The sequence below is a fragment of the Calonectris borealis genome, chromosome W (assembly GCF_964195595.1).
Source record: "Calonectris borealis chromosome W, bCalBor7.hap1.2, whole genome shotgun sequence".
In the NCBI taxonomy this organism is placed as follows: domain Eukaryota; kingdom Metazoa; phylum Chordata; class Aves; order Procellariiformes; family Procellariidae; genus Calonectris; species Calonectris borealis.
Genome location: NC_134351.1, coordinates 10342790 through 10356123, shown reverse-complemented (window position 1 = coordinate 10356123; position 13334 = coordinate 10342790). Strand labels below are relative to the sequence as shown.

Below are 13334 nucleotides of genomic sequence, written 5' to 3'. Positions count from 1 at the left end.
TGAGTGGAGGCTGAGGGTGCAGGGCCGTTCTTGCAGCGGGTCTTGGCGTGGGGGAGGACAGAGGCGGGGATGGGGCGGTGGTCCCGAGGTGGTGGTGGGGGCGGGTGGGGCCGTGCGGGTTGGTGGGGGTCGTCGGGCTAATTGCGCATGGTGCGGGTGAGGTTGTGGAGGTGTTGGAAGCAGAGGCGAGCTTCGAGGCAGACGTGGTCCCAGGCGCAGGCGGTGTGGTTGTGGGCGTGGAGGAAGTCCTGGAGGCGCCGGAAGTATTTGTTGATGTTGAGCAGCAGGTTGCGGGGCCCTTGGCCTTGGAAGAGCGTGCCGTTGGCCGGCAGGCACTGCTGGAGCTGCTGGATGTGGTGGTGGAGGTTGTTGAGGAGGTGGTGCCGTGCCTGGGCGTCCCAGTGTTGGGGGGTGCTCGGGCTGCTGAGGGTGGCGAAGAGGTGCTGGAGGATGCGGAGGGCGGCGGCGGCGGCTTGCTGTGGGTGGCTGGTGCGGAGGAGGGTGTCGGGGAAGGGGAAGGGCGCGTGCTGGTGGTGGCAGGGCTGTGGCGGGCTGGGCGCCATGGCGTGGAGGAGCTGGAGGCTGTCCCAGGGGAAGGTGGCGTCGCGGGGACGCAGGTGTTGGCAGGCGAGGGCGGTGGCGAGAGCCGTCAGGAGGAGCGGGAGCGCCGTGGCGCCGTGGCGCAGGCGGGGCTGTGGGGTTGCGGGCGCAGGCATGGTGGGGCGGTGGGCGCTGCGTGGGGGGTGGTGGGCAGGAGCCTGGTCAGGCCGGGTGGCGGTGCGGGTGGGCGCTGTGCTTGGGGTGCTGCCGGGTGGCCGGCTTTATGTGGTGCCGCAGCTTTCCCTTCCTCGCCTTCTGGTGGCAGCGAGTTTCCGCTGTGGTTTTCAGTTTTGGCTGGTGGCTGTGGTGGTCTTGGGGAAGTGCGTTGGTGGGGTGGCCGTGGTTGGGGAGGGTGGCTGTGCGGGGGGAGGTTGGCTGTGGCGGTGGAGCGGGGGATGCGAAAGCGCTGGGGCAGAGCCCTTGGGGGCAGCTGTGCCGGGGAGGGGCGTTAGGGTTTCCCTGTTGCCTGCAGGGCGAGCTGTGGTGCCTCTTTTCTGCAGCTGAAGTTTCCCCTGGTGCCCCGGTGTCTTTTCCGTCTGGCATGCCCTGGTGTTGGTCGTGGTCTGTTTTCCTTTCGCTTTTGGCTCGCCTCTGTTTTCCTGTTAGCTGGTCTTCTGTTTTCGTGTTGGGAAGGGTGGTGAAGTGATGTCACTTGGCAGGGCCTGGGGAGCCCCCTCCTGGAGCGAGGGCCTGGGGGTGGCGGCGGCTGGCGAGGAGGTGGCTCTGGGTGTAGGCACTTGAGCGTTGGACGTGCTCCTGGACGGAGCAGCCCCAGCTCCCGTGTTTGACGCGGAGGAGAATGGGGAGGCAAGGCAGGAGGAAGGGCTCGCGGGAAGAGGAAGAGGAAAAAGGGAAGGGTTTTGCTGCTGCTGGTGCGGCTGCGTTGGGTCCCTGGCTGCGGTCCACTGCGTGTGGCCCTGTAGCCGGGGTCTTGTTGTGTCGTCTGTGGCTGCTTGCCCGCGGTGGCTGGAGGGCAAAGAAGAAGGTGTCCCCGGCAAGCGAAGGGTCTTGCGTTTGGGATGGCGTGCGCCCCTAGAGGAGGGGTGTGCGAGGGTCCTCTGGAGGTGGAGCTGAGCCAGGGATCTCATTGTAGAGCTCTAGTGGGAGGAGGAGGTGGAGGTTGCACTGGCTGAGGTTTTCCGGTGCCTTCCAAGAGCGAGGAGCATGTTGGGCTTGTGTGAGAGACGCTGGCACGTGTTTTCTCAGAGCTTTTGGGGCAGGGGAACCGCGTGTGTGGTGGTGGTGGCAGGGCGGTGGCGGGCTGGAGGCCTGGTCTTGTGAGGCAACGTTGGTGTTGGGGGGAGTGCTGTGCTTGGGGTGCTGGCACGTGCACGATGATTTGGCGTACCTAGGTGCCGTCCCTGCAGGCGGCAGGCTGCTGTTGGAGGTCCGTGGCCGGACCTTGTCCGTGTTGCCCTAGAGTAGTTGGTGCCGCGAGGCGTTTTCAAGCAGCGCCAGGGGAGATTTGTCGTGAAAAAAGCCTGAAGTGGCAAGAGTAGCGGAAGCGGGCCTAATCAGAGCGATCTCTGCCGTGCCTCTCCTTCATAGGATGATGGAATGGTTTGGGTTGGGAGGGACCCTCAAAGGTCATCTGGTGCACCCCCCAGCAATGAGCAGGGCCGCCTTCAACTAGCTCAGGTGGCTGAGAGCCCCGTCCAACCTGACCTTGAGTGTTTCCAGGGATGGGGCATCTACCAGCTCTCTGGGCAACCTGTGCCAGTGTTTCAGCACCCTCATGGTAAAAAACGTCTTCCTTCTCCCCGGTCTGAATCTAGCCTCTTTCAGTTGAAAACCATTCCCCCTTGTCCTGCCGCAAGAGGCCCCCACTAAAAAGTCTGTGCCCATGTTTCTTATGAGCCCCCTTGGGGTACGGAAAGGCCGCCATAAGGTGTCCCCGGAGCCTTCTCTTCTCCAGGGTGAAGAAGCCCAACTGTCTGGGCCTTTTGTGGTAGGAGAGGCGTTCCAGCCCTCTGATGGTGTTTGTGGCCCTCGTCTGGACCCGCTCCAAGAGGTGCGTGTGGTCCTTGTGCTGAGGACTGCGGAGCTGCTCCTGAGTCGGTGTAAAGCGGGCTGGCAGGTGGGAAATGTTGGGGAGACAAGGGCCGGAGAGGAGATTCCGATGGCGATGGCTAAACCCTGTCAGAGGTTTTCCAAAGAGGTTGAGGCAAGCGCCTCCTTGGGGAGGTGCCACAGGGAAGAGCGGGCACGGGATGTGGGGAGCCCCGTTTGGAGCGGGGCTTGGCGTAGGTGTTGAGTGGAGGTGGCTTCCCCCCAGCCCAAAGGCTCGTTGCTGTGCTTCTGAGACGAGAGGCAGTGGCAAGGGTTTTGCAAGAGGTCTTTATTTCCTGTGGAATAAATAGGTGAATAAATAGTTAAAGGCCATTGTCAAAATAAATAAATAAAGTTCTTGAACTGGAGGAGCAGTGAGTGGAGGCTGAGGGTGCAGGGCCGTTCTTGCAGCGGGTCTTGGCGTGGGGGAGGACAGAGGCGGGGATGGGGCGGTGGTCCCGAGGTGGTGGTGGGGGCGGGTGGGGCCGTGCGGGTTGGTGGGGGTCGTCGGGCTAATTGCGCATGGTGCGGGTGAGGTTGTGGAGGTGTTGGAAGCAGAGGCGAGCTTCGAGGCGGACGTGGTCCCAGGCGCAGGCGGTGTGGTTGTGGGCGTGGAGGAAGTCCTGGAGGCGCCGGAAGTATTTGTTGATGTTGAGCAGCAGGTTGCGGGGCCCTTGGCTTTGGAAGAGCGTGCCGTTGGCCGGCAGGCACTGCTGGAGCTGCTGGATGTGGTGGTGGAGGTTGTTGAGGAGGTGGTGCCGTGCCTGGGCGTCCCAGTGTTGGGGGGTGCTCGGGCTGCTGAGGGTGGCGAAGAGGTGCTGGAGGATGCGGAGGGCGGCGGCGGCGGCTTGCTGTGGGTGGCTGGTGCGGAGGAGGGTGTCGGGGAAGGGGAAGGGCGCGTGCTGGTGGTGGCAGGGCTGTGGCGGGCTGGGCGCCATGGCGTGGAGGAGCTGGAGGCTGTCCCAGGGGAAGGTGGCGTCGCGGGGACGCAGGTGTTGGCAGGCGAGGGCGGTGGCGAGAGCCGTCAGGAGGAGCGGGAGCGCCGTGGCGCAGGCGGGGCTGTGGGGTTGCGGGCGCAGGCATGGTGGGGCGGTGGGCGCTGCGTGGGGGGTGGTGGGCAGGAGCCTGGTCAGGCCGGGTGGCGGTGCGGGTGGGCGCTGTGCTTGGGGTGCTGCCGGGTGGCCGGCTTTATGTGGTGCCGCAGCTTTCCCTTCCTCGCCTTCTGGTGGCAGCGAGTTTCCGCTGTGGTTTTCAGTTTTGGCTGGTGGCTGTGGTGGTCTTGGGGAAGTGCGTTGGTGGGGTGGCCGTGGTTGGGGAGGGTGGCTGTGCGGGGGGAGGTTGGCTGTGGCGGTGGAGCGGGGGATGCGAAAGCGCTGGGGCAGAGCCCTTGGGGGCAGCTGTGCCGGGGAGGGGCGTTAGGGTTTCCCTGTTGCCTGCAGGGCGAGCTGTGGTGCCTCTTTTCTGCAGCTGAAGTTTCCCCTGGTGCCCCGGTGTCTTTTCCGTCTGGCATGCCCTGGTGTTGGTCGTGGTCTGTTTTCCTTTCGCTTTTGGCTCGCCTCTGTTTTCCTGTTAGCTGGTCTTCTGTTTTCGTGTTGGGAAGGGTGGTGAAGTGATGTCACTTGGCAGGGCCTGGGGAGCCCCCTCCTGGAGCGAGGGCCTGGGGGTGGCGGCGGCTGGCGAGGAGGTGGCTCTGGGTGTAGGCACTTGAGCGTTGGACGTGCTCCTGGACGGAGCAGCCCCAGCTCCCGTGTTTGACGCGGATGAGAATGGGGAGGCAAGGCAGGAGGAAGGGCTCGCGGGAAGAGGAAGAGGAAAAAGGGAAGGGTTTTGCTGCTGCTGGTGCGGCTGCGTTGGGTCCCTGGCTGCGGTCCGCTGCGTGTGGCCCTGTAGCCGGGGTCTTGTTGTGTCGTCTGTGGCTGCTTGCCCGCAGTGGCTGGAGGGCAAAGAAGGTGTCCCCCACAAGCGAAGGGTCTTGCGTTTGGGATGGCCTGAGCCCCTGCGCCCCTAGAGGAGGGGTGTGCGAGGGTCCTCTGGAGGTGGAGCTGAGCCAGGGATCTCATTGTAGAGCTCTAGTGGGAGGAGGAGGTGGAGGTTGCACTGGCTGAGGTTTTCCGGTGCCTTCCAAGAGCGAGGAGCATGTTGGGCTTGTGTGAGAGACGCTGGCACATGTTTTCTCAGAGCTTTTGGGGCAGGGGAACCGCGTGTGTGGTGGTGGTGGCAGGGCGGTGGCGGGCTGGAGGCCTGGTCTTGTGAGGCAACGTTGGTGTTGGGGGGAGTGCTGTGCTTGGGGTGCTGGCACGTGCACGATGATTTGGCGTACCTAGGTGCCGTCCCTGCAGGCGGTAGGCTGCTGTTGGAGGTCCGTGGCCGGACCTTGTCCGTGTTGCCCTAGAGTAGTTGGTGCCGCGAGGCGTTTTCAAGCAGCGCCAGGGGAGATTTGTCGTGAAAAAAGCCTGAAGTGGCAAGAGTAGCGGAAGCGGGCCTGATCAGAGCGATCTCTGCCGTGCCTCTCCTTCATAGGATGATGGAATGGTTTGGGTTGGGAGGGGCCCTCAAAGGTCATCTGGTGCACCCCCCAGCAATGAGCAGGGCCGCCTTCAACTAGCTCAGGTGGCTGAGAGCCCCGTCCAACCTGACCTTGAGTGTTTCCAGGGATGGGGCATCTACCAGCTCTCTGGGCAACCTGTGCCAGTGTTTCAGCACCCTCATGGTAAAAAACGTCTTCCTTCTCCCTGGTCTGAATCTAGCCTCTTTCAGTTGAAAACCATTCCCCCTTGTCCTGCCGCAAGAGGCCCCACTAAAAAGTCTGTGCCCATCTTTCTTATAAGCCCCCTTGGGGTACGGAAAGGCCGCCATAAGGTGTCCCCGGAGCCTTCTCTTCTCCAGGGTGAAGAAGCCCAACTGTCTGGGCCTTTTGTGGTAGGAGAGGCGTTCCAGCCCTCTGATGGTGTTTGTGGCCCTCGTTTGGACCCGCTCCAAGAGGTGCGTGTGGTCCTTGTGCTGAGGACTGCGGAGCTGCTCCTGAGTCGGTGTAAAGCGGGCTGGCAGGTGGGAAATGTTGGGGAGACAAGGGCCGGAGAGGAGATTCCGATGGCGATGGCTAAACCCTGTCAGAGGTTTTCCAAAGAGGTTGAGGCAAGCGCCTCCTTGGGGAGGTGCCAAAGGGAAGAGCGGGCGCGGGATGTGGGGAGCCCCGTTTGGAGCGGGGCTTGGCGTAGGTGTTGAGTGGAGGTGGCTTCCCCCCAGCCCAAAGGCTCGTTGCTGTGCTTCTGAGACGAGAGGCAGTGGCAAGGGTTTTGCAAGAGGTCTTTATTTCCTGTGGAATAAATAGGTGAATAAATAGATAAAGGCCATTGTCAAAATAAATAAATAAAGTTCTTGAACTAGAGGAGCAGTGAGTGGAGGCTGAGGGTGCAGGGCCGTTCTTGCAGCGGGTCTTGGCGTGGGGGAGGACAGAGGCGGGGGTGGGGCGGTGGTCCCGAGGTGGTGGTGGGGGCGGGTGGGGCCGTGCGGGTTGGTGGGGGTCGTCGGGCTAATTGCGCATGGTGCGGGTGAGGTTGTGGAGGTGTTGGAAGCAGAGGCGAGCTTCGAGGCGGACGTGGTCCCAGGCGCAGGCGGTGTGGTTGTGGGCGTGGAGGAAGTCCTGGAGGCGCCGGAAGTATTTGTTGATGTTGAGCAGCAGGTTGCGGGGCCCTTGGCCTTGGAAGAGCGTGCCGTTGGCCGGCAGGCACTGCTGGAGCTGCTGGATGTGGTGGTGGAGGTTGTTGAGGAGGTGGTGCCGTGCCTGGGCGTCCCAGTGTTGGGGGGTGCTCGGGCTGCTGAGGGTGGCGAAGAGGTGCTGGAGGATGCGGAGGGCGGCGGCGGCGGCTTGCTGTGGGTGGCTGGTGCGGAGGAGGGTGTCGGGGAAGGGGAAGGGCGCGTGCTGGTGGTGGCAGGGCTGTGGCGGGCTGGGCGCCATGGCGTGGAGGAGCTGGAGGCTGTCCCAGGGGAAGGTGGCGTCGCGGGGACGCAGGTGTTGGCAGGCGAGGGCGGTGGCGAGAGCCGTCAGGAGGAGCGGGAGCGCCGTGGCGCCGTGGCGCAGGCGGGGCTGTGGGGTTGCGGGCGCAGGCATGGTGGGGCGGTGGGCGCTGCGTGGGGGGTGGTGGGCAGGAGCCTGGTCAGGCCGGGTGGCGGTGCGGGTGGGCGCTGTGCTTGGGGTGCTGCCGGGTGGCCGGCTTTATGTGGTGCCGCAGCTTTCCCTTCCTCGCCTTCTGGTGGCAGCGAGTTTCCGCTGTGGTTTTCAGTTTTGGCTGGTGGCTGTGGTGGTCTTGGGGAAGTGCGTTGGTGGGGTGGCCGTGGTTGGGGAGGGTGGCTGTGCGGGGGGAGGTTGGCTGTGGCGGTGGAGCGGGGGATGCGAAAGCGCTGGGGCAGAGCCCTTGGGGGCAGCTGTGCCGGGGAGGGGCGTTAGGGTTTCCCTGTTGCCTGCAGGGCGAGCTGTGGTGCCTCTTTTCTGCAGCTGAAGTTTCCCCTGGTGCCCCGGTGTCTTTTCCGTCTGGCATGCCCTGGTGTTGGTCGTGGTCTGTTTTCCTTTCGCTTTTGGCTCGCCTCTGTTTTCCTGTTAGCTGGTCTTCTGTTTTCGTGTTGGGAAGGGTGGTGAAGTGATGTCACTTGGCAGGGCCTGGGGAGCCCCCTCCTGGAGCGAGGGCCTGGGGGTGGCGGCGGCTGGCGAGGAGGTGGCTCTGGGTGTAGGCACTTGAGCGTTGGACGTGCTCCTGGACGGAGCAGCCCCAGCTCCCGTGTTTGACGCGGATGAGAATGGGGAGGAAAGGCAGGAGGAAGGGCTCGCGGGAAGAGGAAGAGGAAAAAGGGAAGGGTTTTGCTGCTGCTGGTGCGGCTGCGTTGGGTCCCTGGCTGCGGTCCGCTGCGTGTGGCCCTGTAGCCGGGGTCTTGTTGTGTCGTCTGTGGCTGCTTGCCCGCAGTGGCTGGAGGGCAAAGAAGGTGTCCCCCACAAGCGAAGGGTCTTGCGTTTGGGATGGCCTGAGCCCCTGCGCCCCTAGAGGAGGGGTGTGCGAGGGTCCTCTGGAGGTGGAGCTGAGCCAGGGATCTCATTGTAGAGCTCTAGTGGGAGGAGGAGGTGGAGGTTGCACTGGCTGAGGTTTTCCGGTGCCTTCCAAGAGCGAGGAGCATGTTGGGCTTGTGTGAGAGACGCTGGCACATGTTTTCTCAGAGCTTTTGGGGCAGGGGAACCGCGTGTGTGGTGGTGGTGGCAGGGCGGTGGCGGGCTGGAGGCCTGGTCTTGTGAGGCAACGTTGGTGTTGGGGGGAGTGCTGTGCTTGGGGTGCTGGCACGTGCACGATGATTTGGCGTACCTAGGTGCCGTCCCTGCAGGCGGTAGGCTGCTGTTGGAGGTCCGTGGCCGGACCTTGTCCGTGTTGCCCTAGAGTAGTTGGTGCCGCGAGGCGTTTTCAAGCAGCGCCAGGGGAGATTTGTCGTGAAAAAAGCCTGAAGTGGCAAGAGTAGCGGAAGCGGGCCTGACCAGAGCGATCTCTGCCGTGCCTCTCCTTCATAGGGTGATGGAATGGTTTGGGTTGGGAGGGACCCTCAAAGGTCATCTGGTGCACCCCCCAGCAATGAGCAGGGCCGCCTTCAACTAGCTCAGGTGGCTGAGAGCCCCGTCCAACCTGACCTTGAGTGTTTCCAGGGATGGGGCATCTACCAGCTCTCTGGGCAACCTGTGCCAGTGTTTCAGCACCCTCATGGTAAAAAACGTCTTCCTTCTCCCCGGTCTGAATCTAGCCTCTTTCAGTTGAAAACCATTCCCCCTTGTCCTGCCGTAAGAGGCCCCCACTAAAAAGTCTGTGCCCATCTTTCTTATAAGCCCCCTTGGGGTACGGAAAGGCCGCCATAAGGTGTCCCCGGAGCCTTCTCTTCTCCAGGGTGAAGAAGCCCAACTGTCTGGGCCTTTTGTGGTAGGAGAGGCGTTCCAGCCCTCTGATGGTGTTTGTGGCCCTCGTTTGGACCCGCTCCAAGAGGTGCGTGTGGTCCTTGTGCTGAGGACTGCGGAGCTGCTCCTGAGTCGGTGTAAAGCGGGCTGGCAGGTGGGAAATGTTGGGGAGACAAGGGCCGGAGAGGAGATTCCGATGGCGATGGCTAAACCCTGTCAGAGGTTTTCCAAAGAGGTTGAGGCAAGCGCCTCCTTGGGGAGGTGCCAAAGGGAAGAGCGGGCGCGGGATGTGGGGAGCCCCGTTTGGAGCGGGGCTTGGCGTAGGTGTTGAGTGGAGGTGGCTTCCCTCCAGCCCAAAGGCTCGTTGCTGTGCTTCTGAGACGAGAGGCAGTGGCAAGGGTTTTGCAAGAGGTCTTTATTTCCTGTGGAATAAATAGGTGAATAAATAGATAAAGGCCATTGTCAAAATAAATAAATAAAGTTCTTGAACTAGAGGAGCAGTGAGTGGAGGCTGAGGGTGCAGGGCCGTTCTTGCAGCGGGTCTTGGCGTGGGGGAGGACAGAGGCGGGGATGGGGCGGTGGTCCCGAGGTGGTGGTGGGGGCGGGTGGGGCCGTGCGGGTTGGTGGGGGTCGTCGGGCTAATTGCGCATGGTGCGGGTGAGGTTGTGGAGGTGTTGGAAGCAGAGGCGAGCTTCGAGGCGGACGTGGTCCCAGGCGCAGGCGGTGTGGTTGTGGGCGTGGAGGAAGTCCTGGAGGCGCCGGAAGTATTTGTTGATGTTGAGCAGCAGGTTGCGGGGCCCTTGGCCTTGGAAGAGCGTGCCGTCGGCCGGCAGGCACTGCTGGAGCTGCTGGATGTGGTGGTGGAGGTTGTTGAGGAGGTGGTGCCGTGCCTGGGCGTCCCAGTGTTGGGGGGTGCTCGGGCTGCTGAGGGTGGCGAAGAGGTGCTGGAGGATGCGGAGGGCGGCGGCGGCGGCTTGCTGTGGGTGGCTGGTGCGGAGGAGGGTGTCGGGGAAGGGGAAGGGCGCGTGCTGGTGGTGGCAGGGCTGTGGCGGGCTGGGCGCCATGGCGTGGAGGAGCTGGAGGCTGTCCCAGGGGAAGGTGGCGTCGCGGGGACGCAGGTGTTGGCAGGCGAGGGCGGTGGCGAGAGCCGTCAGGAGGAGCGGGAGCGCCGTGGCGCCGTGGCGCAGGCGGGGCTGTGGGGTTGCGGGCGCAGGCATGGTGGGGCGGTGGGCGCTGCGTGGGGGGTGGTGGGCAGGAGCCTGGTCAGGCCGGGTGGCGGTGCGGGTGGGCGCTGTGCTTGGGGTGCTGCCGGGTGGCCGGCTTTATGTGGTGCCGCAGCTTTCCCTTCCTCGCCTTCTGGTGGCAGCGAGTTTCCGCTGTGGTTTTCAGTTTTGGCTGGTGGCTGTGGTGGTCTTGGGGAAGTGCGTTGGTGGGGTGGCCGTGGTTGGGGAGGGTGGCTGTGCGGGGGGAGGTTGGCTGTGGCGGTGGAGCGGGGGATGCGAAAGCGCTGGGGCAGAGCCCTTGGGGGCAGCTGTGCCGGGGAGGGGCGTTAGGGTTTCCCTGTTGCCTGCAGGGCGAGCTGTGGTGCCTCTTTTCTGCAGCTGAAGTTTCCCCTGGTGCCCCGGTGTCTTTTCCGTCTGGCATGCCCTGGTGTTGGTCGTGGTCTGTTTTCCTTTCGCTTTTGGCTCGCCTCTGTTTTCCTGTTAGCTGGTCTTCTGTTTTCGTGTTGGGAAGGGTGGTGAAGTGATGTCACTTGGCAGGGCCTGGGGAGCCCCCTCCTGGAGCGAGGGCCTGGGGGTGGCGGCGGCTGGCGAGGAGGTGGCTCTGGGTGTAGGCACTTGAGCGTTGGACGTGCTCCTGGACGGAGCAGCCCCAGCTCCCGTGTTTGACGCGGATGAGAATGGGGAGGAAAGGCAGGAGGAAGGGCTCGCGGGAAGAGGAAGAGGAAAAAGGGAAGGGTTTTGCTGCTGCTGGTGCGGCTGCGTTGGGTCCCTGGCTGCGGTCCGCTGCGTGTGGCCCTGTAGCCGGGGTCTTGTTGTGTCGTCTGTGGCTGCTTGCCCGCAGTGGCTGGAGGGCAAAGAAGGTGTCCCCCACAAGCGAAGGGTCTTGCGTTTGGGATGGCCTGAGCCCCTGCGCCCCTAGAGGAGGGGTGTGCGAGGGTCCTCTGGAGGTGGAGCTGAGCCAGGGATCTCATTGTAGAGCTCTAGTGGGAGGAGGAGGTGGAGGTTGCACTGGCTGAGGTTTTCCGGTGCCTTCCAAGAGCGAGGAGCATGTTGGGCTTGTGTGAGAGACGCTGGCACATGTTTTCTCAGAGCTTTTGGGGCAGGGGAACCGCGTGTGTGGTGGTGGTGGCAGGGCGGTGGCGGGCTGGAGGCCTGGTCTTGTGAGGCAACGTTGGTGTTGGGGGGAGTGCTGTGCTTGGGGTGCTGGCACGTGCACGATGATTTGGCGTACCTAGGTGCCGTCCCTGCAGGCGGTAGGCTGCTGTTGGAGGTCCGTGGCCGGACCTTGTCCGTGTTGCCCTAGAGTAGTTGGTGCCGCGAGGCGTTTTCAAGCAGCGCCAGGGGAGATTTGTCGTGAAAAAAGCCTGAAGTGGCAAGAGTAGCGGAAGCGGGCCTGACCAGAGCGATCTCTGCCGTGCCTCTCCTTCATAGGATGATGGAATGGTTTGGGTTGGGAGGGACCCTCAAAGGTCATCTGGTGCACCCCCCAGCAATGAGCAGGGCCGCCTTCAACTAGCTCAGGTGGCTGAGAGCCCCGTCCAACCTGACCTTGAGTGTTTCCAGGGATGGGGCATCTACCAGCTCTCTGGGCAACCTGTGCCAGTGTTTCAGCACCCTCATGGTAAAAAACGTCTTCCTTCTCCCTGGTCTGAATCTAGCCTCTTTCAGTTGAAAACCATTCGCCCCTGTCCTGCCGCAAGAGGCCCCCACTAAAAAGTCTGTGCCCATCTTTCTTATAAGCCCCCTTGGGGTACGGAAAGGCCGCCATAAGGTGTCCCCGGAGCCTTCTCTTCTCCAGGGTGAAGAAGCCCAACTGTCTGGGCCTTTTGTGGTAGGAGAGGCGTTCCAGCCCTCTGATGGTGTTTGTGGCCCTCGTTTGGACCCGCTCCAAGAGGTGCGTGTGGTCCTTGTGCTGAGGACTGCGGAGCTGCTCCTGAGTCGGTGTAAAGCGGGCTGGCAGGTGGGAAATGTTGGGGAGACAAGGGCCGGAGAGGAGATTCCGATGGCGATGGCTAAACCCTGTCAGAGGTTTTCCAAAGAGGTTGAGGCAAGCGCCTCCTTGGGGAGGTGCCAAAGGGAAGAGCGGGCGCGGGATGTGGGGAGCCCCGTTTGGAGCGGGGCTTGGCGTAGGTGTTGAGTGGAGGTGGCTTCCCCCCAGCCCAAAGGCTCGTTGCTGTGCTTCTGAGACGAGAGGCAGTGGCAAGGGTTTTGCAAGAGGTCTTTATTTCCTGTGGAATGAATAGGTGAATAAATAGATAAAGGCCATTGTCAAAATAAATAAATAAAGTTCTTGAACTAGAGGAGCAGTGAGTGGAGGCTGAGGGTGCAGGGCCGTTCTTGCAGCGGGTCTTGGCGTGGGGGAGGACAGAGGCGGGGGTGGGGCGGTGGTCCCGAGGTGGTGGTGGGGGCGGGTGGGGCCGTGCGGGTTGGTGGGGGTCGTCGGGCTAATTGCGCATGGTGCGGGTGAGGTTGTGGAGGTGTTGGAAGCAGAGGCGAGCTTCGAGGCAGACGTGGTCCCAGGCGCAGGCGGTGTGGTTGTGGGCGTGGAGGAAGTCCTGGAGGCGCCGGAAGTATTTGCTGATGTTGAGCAGCAGGTTGCGGGGCCCTTGGCCTTGGAAGAGCGTGCCGTTGGCCGGCAGGCACTGCTGGAGCTGCTGGATGTGGTGGTGGAGGCTGTTGAGGAGGTCGTGCCGTGCCTGGGCGTCCCAGTGTTGGGGGGTGCTCGGGCTGCTGAGGGTGGCGAAGAGGTGCTGGAGGATGCGGAGGGCGGCGGCGGCGGCTTGCTGTGGGTGGCTGGTGCGGAGGAGGGTGTCGGGGAAGGGGAAGGGCGCGTGCTGGTGGTGGCAGGGCTGTGGCGGGCTGGGCGCCATGGCGTGGAGGAGCTGGAGGCTGTCCCAGGGGAAGGTGGCGTCGCGGGGACGCAGGTGTTGGCAGGCGAGGGCGGTGGCGAGAGCCGTCAGGAGGAGCGGGAGCGCCGTGGCGCCGTGGCGCAGGCGGGGCTGTGGGGTTGCGGGCGCAGGCATGGTGGGGCGGTGGGCGCTGCGTGGGGGGTGGTGGGCAGGAGCCTGGTCAGGCCGGGTGGCGGTGCGGGTGGGCGCTGTGCTTGGGGTGCTGCCGGGTGGCCGGCTTTATGTGGTGCCGCAGCTTTCCCTTCCTCGCCTTCTGGTGGCAGCGAGTTTCCGCTGTGGTTTTCAGTTTTGGCTGGTGGCTGTGGTGGTCTTGGGGAAGTGCGTTGGTGGGGTGGCCGTGGTTGGGGAGGGTGGCTGTGCGGGGGGAGGTTGGCTGTGGCGGTGGAGCGGTGGATGCGAAAGCGCTGGGGCAGAGCCCTTGGGGGCAGCTGTGCCGGGGAGGGGCGTTAGGGTTTCCCTGTTGCCTGCAGGGCGAGCTGTGGTGCCTCTTTTCTGCAGCTGAAGTTTCCCCTGGTGCCCCGGTGTCTTTTCTGTCTGGCATGCCCTGGTGTTGGTCGTGGTCTGTTTTCCTTTCGCTTTTGGCTCGCCTCTGTTTTCCTGTTAGCTGGTCTTCTGTTTTCGTGTTGGGAA

General features: G+C 63.4%; 4 protein-coding genes across 29 annotated transcripts in view; 1 reads left to right on the top strand and 3 right to left on the bottom strand.

Annotated features, from left to right (window-relative positions):
* LOC142074711 (ubiquitin-associated protein 2-like) overlaps nt 1-13334 on the top strand; it is a 181320-nt gene that overhangs the window by 112636 nt on the left and 55350 nt on the right. The window lies entirely within an intron of this gene.
* On the bottom strand, nt 3054-3710 carry LOC142074933 (interferon-like; the record flags this gene model as incomplete). The annotated part of the gene is made up of 1 exon (XM_075135950.1): nt 3054-3710. A coding segment is annotated over one exon (549 nt), but the record flags the coding sequence as incomplete, so codon positions are not given.
* LOC142074804 (interferon-like) lies at nt 6124-6760 on the bottom strand. Its single transcript, XM_075135679.1, has one exon. The coding sequence runs from the start codon at nt 6758-6760 to the stop codon at nt 6182-6184; it is 579 nt and encodes a 192-aa protein (XP_074991780.1). The 3' UTR covers nt 6124-6181.
* Nucleotides 9211-9789, bottom strand: LOC142074803 (interferon-like). The gene has a single exon (XM_075135678.1). The coding sequence runs from the start codon at nt 9787-9789 to the stop codon at nt 9211-9213; it is 579 nt and encodes a 192-aa protein (XP_074991779.1).

What these genes read in the sequence shown, in the direction of transcription:
- LOC142074804 (XM_075135679.1), bottom strand. Translation starts at nt 6,760, where the DNA reads ATGCCTGCGCCCGCAACCCCACAGCCCCGCCTGCGCCACGGCGCCACG.
- LOC142074803 (XM_075135678.1), bottom strand. Translation starts at nt 9,789, where the DNA reads ATGCCTGCGCCCGCAACCCCACAGCCCCGCCTGCGCCACGGCGCCACG.